This window comes from Aotus nancymaae, unplaced genomic scaffold, assembly GCF_030222135.1.
Source record: "Aotus nancymaae isolate 86718 unplaced genomic scaffold, 86718_ANA_hifiasm-v0.15.2.pri h1tg000015l_0, whole genome shotgun sequence".
Taxonomy (NCBI): domain Eukaryota; kingdom Metazoa; phylum Chordata; class Mammalia; order Primates; family Aotidae; genus Aotus; species Aotus nancymaae.
The window spans coordinates 2887745-2907901 of NW_026988426.1; the positions used below are offsets into that span (position 1 = coordinate 2887745).

A 20157-nucleotide genomic window follows, 5' to 3' on the forward strand; every position below is an offset into this window, starting at 1 on the left:
TCCCTGCACTGGTCTGCCCGACCTAGGCCCTCCTCGCCCATGACGCACATGCTCGGGTCCTGGGAGGCCGGGAAGGAGCAGGACTCGGTCGCCACGGCTGTTCCCGCGTATGCGTGACCGCGGCCTAGGGCGCTCACCTCGCTCCAGGAGCCCAGGGGCCTTGCCAGGCTCCAGCCGAGGTGTGGCAGGGCTCTCCGCGTCTCAGACTCGACTCGGGTCTCCAGGCAACCGTAGACGCCGCCTAGCCCATTGCGTGCATTTAAAGGGGCCGCGCACCAGCTCCAAGCAGGGTCCTGCCCTTGCTGGTCCTGAAGACCAGGGGGAAAGGATGGGTGCTGGCGGCACTAGGCCAGGGTTGTCCTAGCTCTGCTAACTGCTTCACCATAAAATAGGAATAACGCAGGCATTCGTTTTCCATTGCTGCCGTAAACAAATTACCATAAATTAGTGGCTTGAAACAACACAAATTTATTATCATACAGTCTGTAAATTAGTCTCCAGTGCTGGTTCCTTCCAGAGGCTCCGGGGGAGAATCCGTATCCTTGCCTTTTCCAGCTTTTCCAGAAGCGGTCCCCAACCTTTTTGGCACCAGAGACCCGTTTCGTGGAAGACAATTTTTCCACGGATGGGGGTAGGTGAGGGATGGTTTCGGGATGATTCAAGCACATTGCATTTATTGTGCACTTTATTTCTATTATTATTACACTGTAACATACAATTAAATAATTCCACAACTCACCATGTGGACTCCGTGGGAGCCCTGAGCTTGTTTTCCTGCAACTAGACAGTCTCATCTGGGGGTGATGGGAGACAGTGACAGATCATCAGGCCTCAGATTCTCATAAGGAGCACCCAACCTAGATCCCTCGCATGCGCAGTTCACAATAGGATTTGTGCTCCTATGAGAATCTAATGCCCACCACTTATCTGACAGGAGGCAGAGTTCAGGTGGTAATGCCAGCCATGGGAGTGGCTGTAAATACAGATGAAGCTTTGCTGGTTTGCCCACCACAACATGCTGTGCAGGCTGGTTCCTAACAGGCCATGGGCCAGTACTGGTCTGTGGCCGGGATGTTGGGACCCCTGTTCTAGAGGCTGCTTGCAATGTTGACTGGTGGTGCCTCCTTCCATCTCCAAAACCAGCAAGGCAGCCTCTCTCTGGCCAGCAGGGAAAGGTCTCCACCTTTGAAGGACTCACCCAATGGACTGGACTCAACCAGACAATCCAGGATAATCTCTGCATTGCAAGATCCTAACTCAGCCAGGCACAATGGCTCACGCCTGTAATGCCAACACTTTGGCAGGCTGAGATGGGCGGATCACCTGAGGTCAGGAGTTCAAGACCAGCCTGGCCAACATAGTGAAACCCTGTCTCTACTAAAAATACAAAAATTAGCCAGGTGTGATTGTGGGCAGCTGTAATCCCAGCTACTCGGGAGGCTGAAGTGGGAGAATCACTTGAATCTGGGAGGCAGACGCTGCAGTGAGCCGAGATCACACTATTGCACTGCAGCCTGGACAACAAAAGTAAAACTTCGTCTCAAAAAAAAAAAAAAAAAAAAAAAATCCTTCACTCAGTCACACCTGCAGAGTTCCTTGTGCCATGTGAGGCAGCGTGGTCACAGGTTCTAGAGATTAGGACACAGCTATCTTGGGGGCTGTTATCCTGCCACAGCTCCCAATCTGCAGAGTTCTTAAATGGGGTCCTGCAGACCACGCCGGCATGGTGCTGGCCACGATGACACAGTTACTACTGACTGCCTCTTCCATCTAAGGAATTCTAAACCAGGAATGGGAGCCCCATCGTCCTTGAAGACCACAGTCCAGGGAAGGGATAGGGTAGCAGGGGGAGTCACATTTGTCATCTCTCGGCCCCCAAAAGGGCATCTTCATTTCCATTTTTAGCCCAGTTCAAACAGGACAAGGTTCCATGAAAACTATCTGAAAAGACACACAGGTACATTTCCAGAACCATTCAAGGCCAGTAACTAGAATGTTCTACAGTTCACACCCTGAGGACACCAAATCACAGAATCAAATTGTGGGAAAATCAAACTCTTTTTGTTCCTCTGCAGGGACAGTACTTTGCTACCTTGGCCGCACAGAGGCATGTTTAAAAATAGTGACCCCTGTCCCATCCAGTTATTTTCTTCCAGCCGGGTAGAGAATCCCCTTGTTTAAAAATGTAATGTGAATCAGGGCTGAGAATCATGAACCCAAAAGGACCCTAATTTTAAATGTATGAAATTAAACAAGGATAAATTTAATTATCGTTAAGGGTTGAAAGTTATAGACTAAACTATGTCCAGCCAGAGCAGAGGCCTGAGTAACTTCCAAAGTGCTCTTGTTTTTATAACTGTGTTTTTGCCTGGACACACACACATACGAGCACATGAAAACCAGAAAACAATTTCTGCAAGCAATGCTCCATCTGGTTTGAAAAGGTTCTCAAGATCACTTTTAAATGGGTCTGATATGTATTTTTTTAAGTAGCAGGTTCATTTTAAAACATAAAAGGTTAAGATCCTGTCTTTCAAAACATAAAAATCTGCAATAAAACTGATAATTCCATCCAGTGACTAAGGTCAGTTCTGAGAAATGACACCCAGGTTGGCTATGTGTCTCATGGTTGGCCTTCCATGGGGACAGTTCCAGGGGTGATCCATCTCCCCCATGTGGGTGATCAGTTTCTTCATCTCGCTTGGGTTAAGAGCAGTCCCAATCATCACCTGAGTACGAGACACAATGGTTCAACGTTTTAACAGTTTCTTGATGTCAGAATGGCAGCTCTTCAGAAACAGTCTTCTCTAAAATAAGACTGGACAAGATTACAGCTCAAAAACCACCTTCCCTGAAAAACCTTCTCCTAGAGAAGCCTCCGTTCTAGACCTCAGCCCTCCACCTTTCTGTGAAATCCAGGCCCTTCGTGGCTCCTTCATGGTGGCACAGCTTCCACTCCAGACGCTGACCATATCTGTTCAGAACACAGCCACTCTCAGAGGCCACCGTGACCTCTCACCCTGGCAAGTGCAGCAGCCTCTGGCAGGCCTCCCTGCCCCACTGCGACCCCTCCAGCTGCTCTCTACTCAGCAGCCAGTGATTATTTTTAAAGGGCTATCAGGTCCCGTCATTCCACATCGCGGCTCTCCCCCCTCACCTGAATAAAGCCCCTTGTCCGTCCCCCGACTTGGTCCTCACTAGGCTGTGCCTGCACCCCACCTCTGAGCATGAACACCTCCCTTCCTCATCCCAGCTGCACCAACACTCCCTTCCTCTTGCACAGGTCCATCAAGCAAACACCTGCCTCTGGACTGTGGCACCCCTGGGACCCTCTCCCCGAGTAGGTGCAGATGTTACTCCCCGTCTGTTGGGCTCTGACCCACTGCCCATAGCACCAGCCCTGGCATGCTGGCTCTGTGCCATGGATCCTGACAGGGAGGAGAGGAGACAAGCCTGAAGGCTTCTGTCACCTTCCTTCCTCCTTCAGTACCCTGAGGGCCCGACACCTGCCAGGCACAGTCGGAGGGCTGGGGTGACAGCAGGGCTCCACCAGGTGGGAGAAGGACAGACCAGTCAACAGAGAACCAAGACAGGCAGCACCCAGGAGAGGTGACCTGCTCAGGTGTGGGGAGTGGGTGAAGGGTGAAAGTGGCGAACCCAGGTAGAGAGGAGAGCAGGGAGAAAAGGCATAAGGCAGGGAGGAGACTGGGTGGGGGAGGAACTAGAAGGCAGTTGCATGGCTGGAAGCATGGCAGGGAGGTGATGGGGCTGGAAGGGTGGGCAGGGAGTGACAGCACCAGAGACGCAGGAGTTGGCTAGGGTTGGAGGGAAGGAGCAGCCTGTGGCTCCCCAGGCCCCTGAGTCACACTAAAGACCCAAAACATCCAAACTGCCCGACTATGAGCTCAGCTCCACACTCTTACTCACAGACTTCAGGACTGGAAGGTCCATATTAGGTCTTTTTTTGTGGTGGGGAGACAGAGTCTGACTCTGTCTTCCAGGCCAGAGTGCAATGGTGTGATCTCGGCTCGCTGCAACCTCTGCCTCCCAGATTCAAGCAATTCTCCTGCCTCAGCCTCCTGAGTAGCTGGGATTATAGGCGCCTGCCACCATGCTCAGCTAATTTTTGTACTTTTAGTAGGGATAGGGTTTCACCATGTTGGCCAGGCTGGTTTCAAACTCCCAACCTCAGGTGATCAACCCACCTCTGCCTTCCAAAGTGCTGGGATTACAGGTGTGAGCCACCACGCCCAGCCCATATTAGGTCTTTATGAAAGAAACACTGTGGCTAGAAGTCAGATTCTGGGCCCTCTTCTAATTAAACTCTGCCCTTGAGTAATTTCATCTAATCTCATGGCTGTAAATTACACCTGAAGCTCACACAGCAGGCTCCGTCCCGCCCACTCCGCATGTGGCACCCAGCTGCTGCTCTCCCCAGCGGCTGCGCTCATGGCACCCCTTCCAGTCTATTCTCTCCCGTGGTTCCTGCCACACACAGCACAGACCCCCAGGGTCTAGGCATGACTGGCAACACTCTATGTGGCTGTCTGCTGGACGCCACTCTGCTCACTCCTATCTCCTCTCCAGGCACACAATCGGCCTCTGGCTTCACTCTTGCCACTTCCTCCACTTGGAAAATTCTTACCCAAGAGGGCTCCAGTCTATCTTTTTTTTTTTTTTTTTTTTTTAGAAAAGGTCTTACTCTGTCATCCAGGCTGGAGTACAGTTGTGTGATCTTGGCTCATTGCAACCCTGACCTCCCCGGCTCAGGTAATCTTCCCACCTCAGCCTCCTGAGTAGCTGGGACTACAGGCACATGCCACTACGCCTGGCTAATTTTTTAACTTTTTGTAGACATGGGGGTCTGCCTGTGTTGCCCAGGCTGGTCTCCAACTCCTGGCCTCAAGCAATCCTCCCACCTTGGCCTCCCGAAATGCTGGGATTATACACATGAGCCACCATGCCCAGCTTCCATCCCACCTTTTGAGTGGCAGCTGAGATGCCACCTGCCCAGATGCTGTTCCCTGACCACCATCTCACCTGTCTCACCTAGCCACATTTTTCTGTAGTCATTTCCTGTCCCAAAACACTGTCTGACTCTCTTGACTGTGCTCGCTGGCATCTAATGGGTGTCATTTATTTGTGGGGATGTCTATTTCTGCCTACTGTCAGCTCCACAGGGCAAGGGCTGCAGCTGCCATGTCACCTGTGTGTCCCCGACACCTGGAGCAGGGTGGGCCACACAGCAGGGACTCAAGGAGCATCCACTGGATAAAAAGGAATGGCATCCTGGCCTTTCCCAATGGCCAGCTGATACAGTCATTTTTTTTTTGGCTATCAGGCTAATCCCCACTGCAGGCATAACCACTGCTACCACCTTCCAACACCAACCCAAGCAGCGGCAGTGATGCCACATGCAATGACAACCACAACACCCCTGCTGCCTCGATGACTCTGCAGTATCTTGTCTAATGTCACCGAGTCCTGGAAGCAGCAAATCTTTATCTACCAATTACCCATAAGGTCCACAGACGAACAGGGTGCCTCAACCGCTCACTTAACTGGGGTCAACAAAGGCTCTAAGATAGAATACTGGCTGAGCATGGTGGCTCACACCTATAATTCCAGCACTTTGGGAGGCTGAGACAAGGAGCAAAAGAAGACCACGTTTCTACAAAAAATTTAAAAATTATCTGGGCATGGTGGTGCACCCCTGTAGTCACAATTGCTCAGAAGGCAAGGGCAGGAGAGTTGCTTGAGCCTGGGAGGTCAAGGCTGCAGTGAGCTGTGATTGTGCCACTACACTCTGGCCTGGGCAACAGACGGAGATCCTGTCTCAAAAAAAAAGAAAATACTGCTTAACAGAGGTAACAAAGAGCAATAATTATGAGTTCAAGGTCACAGAGAATGCAGACAACACAGATGCTCAGCTATGATGTTCTACGTAGTTCTCTGTGTAAAATGACCCCTGGCAATCATAAAGGCTTTTTTTTTTTTTTTAAGATGGAGTCTTGCTCTGTCACCAGCTGGAGTGCAGTGGCGTGATCTTGGCTCACTGTAACCTTCACCTCCTGGGTTCAAGCAATTCTCCTGCCTCAGCCTCCCAAGGCCTCAGCCTCCCAAGTACTCAGCCTCCCGAGTAGCTGGGACTACAGGCATGCACCACCACACCCAGCTAATTTTTGTATTTTTAGTAGAGATGGGTTTGACCATGTTAGCCAGGGTAGTCTCGATCTCTTGACCTCATGATCCACCCACCTAGGCCTCCCAAAATGCTGGGATTACAGGCATGACCCACTACACCTGGCCAATCATAAAGGCATTTAATAACTTTGACCAAATCAGGAGCTGAACTGAGACCTTCCTTAGACTTCGAGCTTGAGCAGCTGAGCTGACAGCCAGGCTTTCTTTACTTACGGATTTTCGACAGGCTCTGGAGGCAAACATCTGCTTGACTCGGGAAGGCCGGCACATGACCCCAGGGCTGTCACTTAGCATAAAGATCAGCTCATCTATGTCCTGGGGTCCGAATGTCCAGTTTTTACTAGTTGGCAAGGAAATCAGTTTAGCCCTTTGAGTGACTGGAGCTAAAAGAATACAATTTTGGGGGGAAAAAAAAAAAGAATACAATTTTGAAACAAATCCAATACTTGAGGAACACATTTCACTTGAAAGCTACTTATAACGATGAGTATCTGAAAGAGAGGACAGCCACAAAATGCTTTTTCATCTTTTATAAAATAAAAACACTGGTCTATATGACCTGAAAGATTATTCCCAGCTCTAAAACGACAAGAATCTATAGTTCTTATTTATTTATTTATTTATTTGAGATGGAGTTTCATACTTGTCACCCAGGCTAGAGTGCAGTGACATGATCTCACCTCACTGCAACTGCTGCCTCCCAGGTTCAAGCAATTCTCCCACCTCAGCCTCCCAAGTAGCTGGGATTACAGGCACCCGCCACCATGCCAGGGGCCTGCCACCATGCCCAGCTAATTTTTATATTTTCAGTAAAGATGGGGCTTCACCATGTTGGCCAGGCTGGTCTCAAACTCCTGACCTCAGGTGATCGGCCTGCCTTGGCCTCCCAAAGTGCTGAGATTACAGGCATGAGCCACTATACCCAGTCACTATAGTTTTAATTAATAACTTACCACTTTCATCGATAATAAAATCAAAGCCATTCTTTCTAAATATTTCCAGATTTTCTATCAGAATAGTTTCGTTAACAGCAGTTAAGTTGAGAGTCTGAGGTCTGAAAAACACAAAAATGATTCAAACCATATCCTGAAGTCAAACATTTAGCTATAAAGCAGAAATAAAATTAAAACAATACTATATTTTGAATTCATTCAAAATAACAACACTATTCAGCTAAGTGTCATAAAACTTCCTGAGAAGTTCCTTTAATCTTCTTTTTTTTTAAGTTCTTTTTAGAAGTTAAAGTAGCAACAGGCTGGGTGTGGTAGCTCACACCTGTAATTCCAGCACTTTAGGAGGCCGAGGCAGGCAGATCTCTTGAGGCCAGGAATTTGAGACCAGCATGGTCAACACAGCAAAACCCTGTCTATATTAAAAATACAAAAATTAGGCCAGGCGAGGTGGCAGCGCACGCCTGTAGTCCCGGGTACTTGGGAGGCTTAGGCAGGAGATTCACTTGAATCCAGGAGGCAGAAGTTGTAGTAAACCAAGATCATGCCATTATACTCCAGCCTGAGCAACATCGCAAGACTCTGTCTCAAAAAAAAAAAAAAAAAAAAATTAGCTGGATGTGGTGGCTCATGGCTGTGTCCCAGCTACTCAGGAGGCTGAGGCACTAGAATTGCTTGAACCCAGGAGGTGGAGGTTGCAGTGAGCTGAGATCGCACCACTGCACTCCAGCCTGGGCAACAGAACAAGACTATGTTTCAAACAAAAAAAAAAGTTAAAGTAGCTACAAAAGTAGTTTGCTTTTTCCTCAGCCGCCACCCCAATGACTCCATTTTTTTCTGAATCCTTTCCTTAAGGATAACAATATCACAAAAATGCTATTTTCCCTCCTTCTAATGGAGAATTTGAAACACTGGGTTAGGTCATTCCAGCATTTGTAAACAGAATGAACAGACAGCATTTATTTTGCTATCCTTCTCCTTCCTCTGCCTGTATTATATCTCCATCTTTCTCTCCTCTTGGATTTACAAGGGTGCTTTTTTTTTTTTTAAACTTTTTGCTATTTTTTCAAAAATAGCGACAGGGTCTCACTATGTTGCCCAGGCTGGTCTCCAATTCCTGGACTCAAGCGATCCTCCCACCTCGGCCTCCCAAAGTGCTGGGATTACAGGTGTGAGCCACTGCACCTGGTCCTGAGTGCTGGATAAGACAAACACTGCTAAAGGCAGGAGACAGCCGGTGAGCAAACATATGCTTGGTCCTGGAGCTAACAGATTACTGGGGAAGAAAGACATTGAGCAAATACTCAGGCAAGTCGATCATGATGACAAACGGCAGGAAGATCAGGAAGAAAACGCAGCCAGTGTCTTAAGTGAGACTTCACCCTGGGGTCAGGAAGTGACCTTTGAGCCGAGTCTGAGGATGAGTAGGAGTTAATCAAATAATGGGGGAGAAATGGGTGCAGGGTGCAGGACAAATGATCTAGGCAGAGATGACAATCTGTGTCAGGCCCTAGGGTGGACCGCTGATGTGTGCAGAGCCACACATAAAGGTATCCTTCATTCTGCTTAGTGGCCACATAGGGATTCCTCAGGCCACCAAGGGAAAAAGAAAAACAGCCCAAGAGGCTCAAGTACAGGAAACAAGGAGAAGAGGGATGGGAAAAGCTAAAGAGGTCAACAGGGCCACCCTATGCAGGGGCTGGCAGGGCAGGGTGGAATTGGGTCTTATCCTTTCAGCTTGAAGTGTGGTCCATCTAGAATCCAAAGTGGTCTGTGATTACCTGGGCCAACTTGAAATGTCATAGATGAAAGGTTATCTTTCCCACACGGCTAAAAAATACAAGGCCTCAACAGGCACAGTGGCTCACGCCTGCAATCCCAGCACTTTGGGAGGCCGAGGCGGGTGGTTCACCTGAGGTCAGGAGTTTGAGATCAGCCTGGCTAACATGGCAAAACCCCTTCTCTACTAAAAATACAAAAAAACACAAAAATGATTCAAACCATATCCTGAAGTCAAACATTTAGCTATAAAGCAGAAATAAAATTAAAACAGTACTATGTTTTGAATTCATTTCAAAATAGCAACACTAGTAACAACACTATTCAGCTAAGTGTCACAAAACTTCCTGAGAAGTTCCTTTTAATTTGCTTTTCCTAAAGTTTTTTTTTAGCAGTTAAAGCAGCTATAGGCCGGGCACAGTGGCTCATGCCTGCAATCCCAGAAGTTTAGGAGGCCGAGGCAAGCAGATCTCTTGAGGCCAGGAGTTTAGAAAAAGCACCCAGTGTCGTAAGTGAGACTTTACCCTGGGGTAAGGAAGTGACCTTTGAGCTGAGTCTGGGGATGAGTGGGAGTTAATCAGGTAATGGTGGCAGGCGCCTGTGATCTCAGCTACTCAGGTGGCTGAGGCACAACCATCACTTGAACCTGGGAGGCGGAGGTTGCAATGAGCCAAGATCGCACCACTTAATCACTCCAGCCCGGGCAAAAGAGTGAAACGCTGTCTCAAAGGAAAGAAAGAAAAAAAAAAACCAAGACTACTATTAAGAGGAACAGGGAAGGGATATCTCAGGATTGTAAAGTATCTTACCGTCTTTATTATTACCATTGACTCCTACTGAGAATAGAAACAATTCATGCATTCCACAGGAAAGAGAGTACTCAGTAAACTAGATAGGTTTTTCCAGCTGTTCAGTGGCACATTTCTATATGTGGGATATACTTGCTAAGATCTGAGTTTACTTCTCTACGTGGTTTAATTTTCCAGATAAAACTCCTCTTCTTATAACTTTGCTTAAGACAAGACTTTCGTTTTACATAATATACTATCACACCTGACCTTTGTAAAGTAGTCAGGGCAAAACATTCAGTTTGGCAGAGGAGAGAGAAATACAAAATTCTGCAGTGACTATCTTAAAATAATTTTTATATTTTATTTATTTATTTGTGAGACAGAATCTCACTGTCTCACTCTGTCACCCAGGCTGGAGTGCTGTGCAGTGGCACAATCATGGCAGCCTCAACCTCCTGGGCTCAAAAGATCCTCCCACCTCAGCCTTCCAAATAGCTGGGACCACAGGCATACACCGTCAAGTCTGGCTAAATATATATATATATATATATATATATATATATATATATATATCACACACACACACACATATATATACATACATATATGTGTATGTGTATATTTATATGTATGTGTATATATCTATGGCTCACTGCAACCTCCACCCCCTAGGTTCAAGTGATTCTCCTGCCTCAGCCTCCTGAAGAGTTGGGATTACAGGTGCATACCACCACAACTGGCTAATTTTTGTATTTTTAGTAGAGATGGGGTCTTACCATGTTGGTCACGCTGGTCTCAAACTCCTGACCTCGTGATTCATCTGCCTTGGCCTCCCAAAGTGCTGGGATTACAGGCGTGAGCCACCGTGCCCAGCAAATTTTTTTATTTTTTGTAGAGACAAGGTTTCACCATGATGTACAGGCTGGTCTCAAACTCCTAAGCTCAGTCGATCTGCCTGCCTCAGCCTCCCAAAGCTCTGGGATTACAGGCGTGTGCCCCTGCACCCAATCTGCAGTGACTATCTGACTGCTGATTGATTACTCTACTCTAAGTAAAGACTGGCGCACAGGCTGTGCTGTCTTTCTGAACACACATATTCCATACACTATCTGTACTAATACTCTGTACTATAAACTGCCCTCATGAAAAGGATCATCTGGCTCATCAGTGATCCACATTTTCAATAGCTAAAAAGGTTTGATACCTAGAGAACATGTTAACTGTGTGAACTTGGGCAAGTTACTCAGCCTCTCTGTGTATGCCTCAGTTTTATCACCTGTGGAATGGCGAAGGTAACAGTAACAACCTCATAGGTTTTTGAGGATTAAATGAACTAATACACACACATTATTTCAACAGTGTCTGGCAGATACTAGGCATTTAATAAATCCTATCACTATTATTATGTAAAAAGTATAAAAATCTGCTATATGAATACTTACAGAAAAATACATATATACATATACATATATATAGACACATATAAACTACTAGATTTTTTTTTTTTTGAGACAGAGCCTCACTCTGTCGCCCAGGCTGGAGTACAGTGGTGAGATCATGGCTCACTGCAACCTCCGTCTCCCGGGTTCAAGCAATTCTCCTACCTCGGCCTCCTGAGTAGCTGGAATTACAGGCATGTGCCGCCACACCCGGCTAATTTTTCTATATTTTTAGTAGAGATGGGGTTTTACCATGTTGGCCAGGCTGGTATCGAACTCCTGACCTCAGGTGATCCGCCTGCCTTGGTCTCCCAAAGTGCTGGGATTACAGGTGTGAGCCACCGTGCCCAGCCAACTATTAGATCTTTTTTATTTTTTACATCCCTCCTTCCTAGATCTCTTCTTTTTTAAAGTAGATACGAGGTCTCGCTATGTTGCCTAGGCTGGTCTCAAACTCCAGGCCTCTTGCGACCCTCCGGCCTCAGCCTCTGTTAGATCTGAAATTTGAGGGGGAATTTGGGAACTAACACTGAAAGGAACTCACGCTATAAGCCTCTGCCCCTGGAGCACGGTGTGCTGCTGCAGCATCTCAAAGTTATATTTCTCATCTGTAGCATGCTGGTCCACTATGAAGATATCCTCATTCAGTTTGGTTATAATAAATCCCAGGTTAAACTGGCCAATGATTTCCATTTCTGCAAACATCGATTTACTGCAGGTAGAAAATGTTAATTATGAGACATTTTACAAGATTATTTTCCTGATTTTGTTATGGAACACTGTAATAAAAAAAATACAAAACCATAAAATAAAGTCCCTAACCACCCTGCCTTCTAAAGATAGCATTAATTATTCACTCATCCAGGGTAGGCGTGGTGGCTCACATCTGCAATCCCAGCACTTTGGGAGGCCGAGGTGGATGGATCATGAGGTCAGGAGATGGAGATCATCCTGGCTAACACAGTGAAACCCGTCTCTACTAAAAATACAAAAAAAATTAGCCAGGCATTGTGGTACACTCCTGTAGTCCCAGCTACTCGTGAGGCTGAGGCAGAAGAATCACTTGAACTGGGAGGCAAAGGTTGTGATGAGTTGAGATCTCACCACTGCACTCCAGTCTGGGCAACAGAGCCAGACTCCGTCTCAAAAAAAAAAAAAAAATTATTCACTATCCAACTCTCTGGAGAAGACATCAGTTGCCACTGTTAAGAAATTAAATGAAATATATTATTCCAGACCCTTGTCTCTATATATAAATTTTTTAATTTTAAAAAACAAAAATGAAATCTTAATTCTCCATACTGTACTATCATCACATAACAAATCTGAGAGATGTTTTCAAATCTGTACACATAGATCTACTTCATTTTTTGTTTGTTTGTTTTTTAAGATGGAGTCTCGCTCTGTTGCTCAGGCTGGACTGCAGTGGTGCAGTCTCGGCTCACTGCAACCTCCGTCTCCCCGGCTCAAGCGATTCTCCTGCTTCAGCCTCCCAAATAGCTGGGACTATAGGCATATGCCACCATGCCCAGCTAATTTTTTTTATTTTTAGGAGAGATGAGGTTTCACCATGTTGTCCAGGCTGGTCTCCAACTCCTGACCTCAAGTGATCTACCTGTCCCGGCCTCCCAAAGTGCTGAGATTATAGGCGTAAGCCACGGCATCCGTCCTACTTCATTCTTTGTAATGGCCATATAGGAACTCATTGCATGGATGTACCATAATTTGTCTGACAAATTCTCTAAAAAAGGACATTTCGGTTGTCTCCAATTTCAATAGTACACACAAAGCTGCAACAAATACTTCTGTACATAAACCTACTCACCTGTGGGTATATTTCTGTGAGACAGACCCTAGAGTCAGGATTACATATGTACTTTCTGATGGGAAATCTGTGAAAATTCACACTCCTACCAACAGTGTCTAAGAGTACCTTTTTGCCAATGCTGGCTATCAATCCTTCTACTCTCTGCCAGGCCCACCATTGGGTCCTTTGCTGGGTGGCCTCAACACCTAATGCCATTAAACACTATCTTAATCAATCTGGACAAAAAATGGACACCACCCCTAACCTTCACATGAGAAATTGACACCGTAGTTCTCAGTCCCACACAATTAAACCTGGTGAAAATGGATTTTCCTCATTACCAGCACTGTGACTACAAGAAATGACTGTGAAAGCAGCCACGGACGTTCTCTGGGTCTCACCTGGTGGCCTGAGCTGAGGATGAAAGAAGCTGAGATTAGGCCGGGCACAGGGGCTCAGGCCTGTAATCGCAGCACTTTGGGAGGCTGAGGTGGGCGGATCATTTGAGGTTGAGATTTCAAGACCAACATGGTGAAACTCCATCTCTACTTAAAATACAAAAATTAGCCAGGCGTCGTGGTGGGTACCTGTACTTCCAGCTACTTGGGAGGCTAAGGCAGAAGAATCGCTTGAACCTAGGAGGCAGAAGTTGGAATGAGCTGAGATCATGCCACTGCACTCCAGTCTAGGTAAAAAAGCAAAACTCTTGTCTCAAAAATAAAAATAAAAAAAAAAAAAAAAAAGGAGCTGAGATTGTTGTTTCTTTCTATAAATGCTCCAGGAAGACCCAGTCCCATGCCTCCATGCTCATGATCACCACAATCAACCACAGGTGACAGTTTGGTGAACTGTAAGGCCTCTACATGCCATGGATTACTGAGCTCACATTTCCTACTGGCGAGGAGCTCAGTACAGAGCTCAAGTCCAAGTCATAACCAAACCAATCCCCAAATCCTATCTTTGAAAGTCTGTCTCCTGGTACCAATTCCATTACCAATTTTAACAGCTACAGCAACCTAAGAGGCTGACACGTTCTGACATGTCAAAGAACAATCAAGAGACAAAAACCACACCAGTGATTTTAACAGGGATTTTTTTTTTTTAAGACAGGGTCTTGCTCTGTCACCCAGGCTGGAGTGCAATGGCATGATCATAGCTCACTGCAGCCTCAAACTCCTGGGCTCAAGTGAGCCTCCTGCCTCAGCCTCCTGAGTAACTGGGACTATAGGCATGCAGCAATGTACTTGGCTAATCTTTTTTTTTTTTTTAAGAGATGGGGTCTCATTATATTGCCCAGGCTGGTCTCAAATTCCTAGCCTCAAGTGATTCTCCTACCTCAGCTTCCCAAAGTGCTGGGATTACAAGGTGTGAGCTACCATGGCAGGCCTGAAGAGGAAAAATGTATAATAAAGCATTACAAACTAGTAAAAGGTGGTTAACTACTATGCTAGGAAATACAGGAATGGAAAATGCTACTACCTCTAGAGAAGAGGGAGAGTGCTCACAAAAGAAACTCTTGTAAAAGGCCCCTACCCGCTCAGGTTGAGCTTCAGGCCTCCTTGGAGCAGGAGTGGCTGCAGCCTGCTGGATGGAGAGAAGCTGCCAGAGTGAGTGATGATGCAGGGACTCCCGCATCGCAGGAGGGAAGGAAAAGGACATCTCAGAAGCATGCCAGAAACCAGCACAAATCTCACCTCCCCTGGGGCTGATTCTAGGTTCTCCCAGGAACTGTCTGAATATGCCTTGGTTCCCAGAACATAGATCATCTTCTCAAAAGTTGGTGCTGGCCTAAAAGACCCAAGTCTTCCATGTTTTTGAAGTCTATGTGCTGCCACAGAGAACAGCATCTAGCTGGGCGCAGATCCTGGAATTTCAATAGGCACCACCGTGCCCAGCCAATTTTTTTGTAGGGATGGGGTCTCCCTATGTTGTCCAGGCTGATCTTGAACTCCTGGGATCAAGTGATCCTCCCTCCTTGGCTTGGCCTCCCAAAGTTCTGTGATTACAGGTGTGAGCCACTTGCACCCAGCTTCAAAATACTCTTAAGAAAAAACTACCTGGCCAAGTGCTGTGGCTCACACCTGTAATCTTAGCACTTTGGGAGGCAAGGGTGGGCAGATCACGAGGTCAGGAGTTCGAGATCAGCCTGGCCAACATGGTGAAACCCCTTTCTATCAAAAATACAAAAATTAGCCAGGCGTGGTGGTGCACACCTGTAATTCCAGCCACTCAGGAGGCGGAGGCAGGAGAATTGCTTGAACCTGGGAGGCAGAGGTTGCAGTGAGCTGAGATCACGCCACTGCACTCCAGCCTGAGTGACAGAGCAAGACTCCATCTCAAAAAATAAATAAATAAATAAAAATTAAAAATTAAAAAATTAAAACTTTACCTTATCTCTTTTCTTAGTTCATCTTCAGCTGCTTGATTTTCTCCAGGGCAAATCTTTGCCCTAAACTTCCTATAATTCTGTTCACCTTCACTTTGCTTTGCTTTATGATGAAACTGCTTTATTCGTTTAGTTAAAGAACTCATAGAAAAGTCCAGGGGCACAACTTTCTTATCAATTTTAACAGCTACATCAACCTGAGAGGCCGACACTTTCTGAGTATTTACTAACTTTTGACGAATGTCAGAATTTAAAGGAATTTCTTCTTTTTTAAAGCGCTTTGTGTTTGGGGATGCAAGATTAGGTGGCTGAGGCAAAACTCTAAATTTACATCCAGTATCTTCCTGGTTTAAATGGCAGTCCACATCTGAAAAAGGGTTGTCAGTTTCAGGCACTTTCTCACAAGAGTCCACAGATTCCTGTGAGCCCCTGTCCTCAGGGGAGCTGGCCACACACTCGCTGCTGTAGTAACTGCCTGTGTCTGGGATGCTGAACCCCTCTGAATCCACGGAAGCGCTGCCATGCCCAGAGTCCTTCTCCACCTCTGCTCTGTCTGCAGGGTCACTGGGTCCCTCACTGGAACTCACTGCCTCTTTCTGAGGTCCCAGGAAGCCTCTGTCAGAGATGGCATCTGAAGTGCTAAAAGATGGCATACCCCTTTTCTGCCCTGGAGAGCTCCTTCTTGGTTCTGGAGTCTTCAGGCTGTGAAACTTGTTCTCTGCTGTGTGATGAAGAGAAAAGGCCTCTCGCAGTCTGGAAATGGACACGTCCCTTTTTTCTTCTTGAGTCCTTGATGAAGGGGAATTATCCTGCTGTTCTGGCAGGGGCTTTTCCAAATCCGCAGCATGCATTTTCATTAAGTTACCTAAGTAAACATGAACGGAGAAGAGGGTCAGGGACTATCCTGAAATGGTTAGAGGATGTACTTATGTGAACAGACACTTCACAAAAGAGGAGAGCCACATGCTAATTAAACAGATGAACACAGTTCACTGTTCAAAATAAAACTATAATATCGGCTGGATGTGGTGGCTCACGCCTGTTATCCCAGCACTTTGGGAGGCCAAGGAAAGCGGATGGCATGAGGCCAGGAGTCTGAGACCAGTCTGGACAACATGGCAAAACCCCATTTCTACTAAAAATACAAAAATTAGCCAGTTGTGGTGGGGTACATCTGTAATCCCAGCTACTTGAAAGGCTGAGGCACAAGAATCCCTTTAGCCTGGGAAGTAGAGGTTGCAGTGAGCCAAGATGGCGGCACTGCACTCCAGCCTGGGCAAACAAGAGCGAAACTCTATCAAGCAATAGATTAGTCCAATGTGATGTTAGGAGTTCAGCAGAATGAATAGAATTTGAGATAGTTAGATGTGCAGCTTGAAGGGTTTCTTTTCTTTTCTTTTTTTTTTTTTTTTTGAAGCAGAGTCTTGTTTTGTCACCAGGCGCCAGGCTGGAGTGCAGTCACGATCTCGGCTCACTGCAACCTCCGCCTCCCAGGTTCAAGCAATTATCCTGCCTCTGCCTCACGAGTAGCTGGGACTACAGGCGCGTGCCACCACACCCAGCTAATTTTTGTACTTTTTTAGTAGAGACGGGGTTTCACCATGTTGGCCAGGATGGTCTCAATCTCTTGACCTCATGATCCGCCCACCTCGACCTCCCAAAGTGCTGGGATTACAGGCATGAGACACCGCGCCCGGCCACTTGAAGGGTTTCTTAATTGGTGGCTGCTTTTAGGCCAACTACGATGATAACACTTTTTACTCTCTGTAGAATGGTTGTTTCCTAGGGTCTAAAGAACTGTCCCTCTTTAGACTAACAGTTAACTTACAAGGATATTAACTAATTCTGTAGATAAGTTTAAAGTTGAACTAAGATTCTGTCTGGACAACCAGCTATCATCAGGCTTGGTAGGTTTGTCCCTACTACTCATAAATGTTCCCACTATTTTGCCACATAGATGGGTATGCTCTTTTAGCTAACCTTGAGTAGCTCATCTAGTTTCATAGGACTTGGCTATGGTTCTCTAGTTAACATATCATGCAGAAGGTAAAAGGGTTTGTCTTTGCTTTTTAATGCTTGATTTAGTTCTTTCATCTTTCCCTTATAGTACTATCTCTAATGCACCAGGGTGAGACTTTACGTTGCCTATACTTTTGTTTAAGGTAAATGGTTTGGTTAAGATAATTTGATAATATTTTTAGTGAGATTTAGGGTTAGAGTTGGCTCAATGTGATCAGGTCGTGATGAAATCTTCCAGGTGTAAGCTGGGTGCCTTAGGTTGAGCTACACTTTGGTTTGTCCAAGCACACTTTCCAGTATACTTATCATGTTAGAACTTATCTCCTCTATATGTGCGTATAGAATTTTTTAGTAGCAATAATTTCTTTCTTTTTTTTTTTTTTTTTTTGAGGCGGAGTTTCGCTGTTGTTACCCAGGCTGGAGTGCAATGGCGCGGTCTCGGCTCACTGCAACCTCCACCTCCTGGGTTCAAGCAATTCTCCTGCCTCAGTCTCCTGAGTAGCTGGGACTACAGGCGTGCGCCACCATGCCCAGCTAATTTTTTGTATTTTTAGTAGAGATGGGGTAGGGTTTCACCTTGTTGACCAGTATGGTCTCGATCTCTTGACCTCATGATCCACCTGCCTTGGCCTCCCAAAGTGCTGGGATTATAGGCGTGAGCCACTGCGCCCGGACAGTAGCAATAATTTCTAAAAGAACATTTGAGGAAGGTGACGGGCGGTGTGTGCATGCTTCATGGCCTTATTCGACAAAGCGCTCTGTTCTTGGTTTACTGCTAAATTCTCCTTGGGTCTTTAAATTTCATAAAGGTTATCACGAGATTTTCTAAGGGGTAGAAAATGTAGCCTACTTCTTGCCACCTCATGAGCTACACACCTTGACCTAACGTTATTATCTATATACTTATGCTTACTTTATGACCCTTTTAGGGTTTGCTGAAGATGGCGGTATATAGGCTGAGGGCAAGAGGTGGAGAGATGTATCGGGGTTTATTGATTATAGAACAGGCTCCTCCAGAGGGATATAAAGCACCGCCAAGTCCTTTGAGTTTTAAGCAGTTGCTTGACTTCAAGTATTGTAGTATTCTGGCAAATGGTTTTATTGATATAACTATTAGAGTTTAGGGCTAAGCACAGTGGGGTATCTAATCCCAGTTTGGGTCTTAGGTATTGTGTCTTCAGGGTACTAAAGCCACTTTCGTAATAGATTTTATTTCGGCTAGAGTTTTTTACAACTTAGATGGAGGTTAGCTTTATTGAGGGCAGACCTTAAACACTCTTTACGCTGAGTTCTATTAGCTTGGGTTAATTGTATGGCCGCGGTGGCTGGCATGAAATTGACCAACTCTATAGATTAGTATAGTTTACTTAAACCTTTGTTTATTGCTCAGTGTTTATCACTGCTGTTTCCCGTGGAGGTATGGCTGAGCAAAGTGTTTTGAGCTGCACTTAAGGGTGCCTGATACTTGCCCCTCTTGATCTGGGTGATCTAGAGTGCATTTTCACTAGGACGGGGGATGCTTGCATGTGTAATCTCACTAAAAGTTAACAAAAGGCCAGGACCAAACCTATTTGTTTATGGAGTTGTGTGTACCCATCTGGACATTTTCAGTGTCTTGCTTTGAACAGTTAAGCTACATTAACTGTGTAATATATAAATGTAAAGCTAAAAAATGGGAAGAAGGAAAATATAAGTAAATAACTGTATATGGTTCTGGGGGCTTAGGATATTAAAAATTGAATTGACAGAGGTTTGGTTAACAGTGCTATTTTTTTTTTTTTTTTTTGAGACGGAGTTTTGCTCTTGTTGTCCAGACTGGAGTGCAACGGCACGATCTTGTCTCATCGCAACCTCCACCTCCGGGGTTCAAGCGATTCTCCTGCCTCAGCCTCCCAAGTAGCTGGGATTACAGGCATGCGCCACCAAGTCCGACTAATTTTTTGTATTTTTAATACAGACAGGGTTTCTCCATGTTGGTCAGGCTGGTCTCGAACTCCAGACCTCAGGTGATCCACCCACCTCAGCCTCCCAAAGTGCTGGGATTGCAGGCGTGAGCCACCACACCTGGCCAAGAATGCTATTTAAAGTTAGGTTATGGTTGATTTAGAATATGAGACATGGGGTAGCACTTTAAGAAAGGTATATTTAAGGTGTTATTATAGTATTGGGATAGAAATTAGTTGTTGCATTTATTATACAAGATGGAGTTTTAATTTAGTAGGAGGGATTTAGGATTTTTAGGAAAATAACATCAATTGAGGGGTAGCTGTTGAGAGAGTTACAGCTAAAATATAATCTCTGGGTTTTGATTAGGTTGCATTTAGTATCTTGTTTTCAGGGTTTACGAGAGTACATTAATTTAGATTGAAGAAAAAAGTCAGAGATGGGAGGGGGGTTTGTGGATTTTTATCTGAAAGAAGTTGTTAAAAGTAGGCATACATGTGCTGGCATATGCACCTATTGGTTAATTACTATGTCCTACAGGCATGTATTAATTAACACCTTATGGTTGTAATGCTAGCTCGGAATATGCAACATAGGCGTGATTATTAACTGGTTTGGTAGGAATCACTCCCAATTTCATCTACAGCTGATTTGGAGGGGACCAGGCCTTCCACAATGTTGAGTAAGAGCATCCCCAAAAGATAAAAATACCAAATGCATGGCAGTGCTCCTGTGACTGATTAATAGGGTGATAGTCTCTGAACCATTGAGATGTCTTATTTAAGAGGAATGTATGGGCGATCTTAGTGTTATGGTCATGAGGTAAGAACCAGATGCC

The 20157-nt window shown here is 45.7% G+C and overlaps 1 protein-coding gene across 8 annotated transcripts in view; it reads right to left on the minus strand.

The window, feature by feature from the left end:
- Positions 1-448: 448 nt before the first annotated feature.
- The window catches only part of PMS2 (PMS1 homolog 2, mismatch repair system component), a 46780-nt gene continuing 27071 nt past the window's right edge, over positions 449-20157 (minus strand). For 5 of the 8 annotated variants that reach the window (XM_021671691.2, XM_021671690.2, XM_021671692.2 and 2 more), the window contains 5 exons: positions 15360-16221; positions 11708-11875; positions 7158-7258; positions 6418-6587; positions 449-2729 (listed from right to left, as the gene is read on the minus strand). In XM_021671691.2, the coding sequence (XP_021527366.2) occupies positions 2586-2729; positions 6418-6587; positions 7158-7258; positions 11708-11875; positions 15360-16221 (1445 nt within the window). In that variant the 3' untranslated portion in view covers positions 449-2585. Of the gene's footprint in view, positions 2730-6417; positions 6588-7157; positions 7259-11707; positions 11876-15359; positions 16222-20157 lie in introns of those variants that run through there. The other 3 variants (XM_064376444.1, XM_021671693.2, XM_064376445.1) reach the window with 2 other exon arrangements.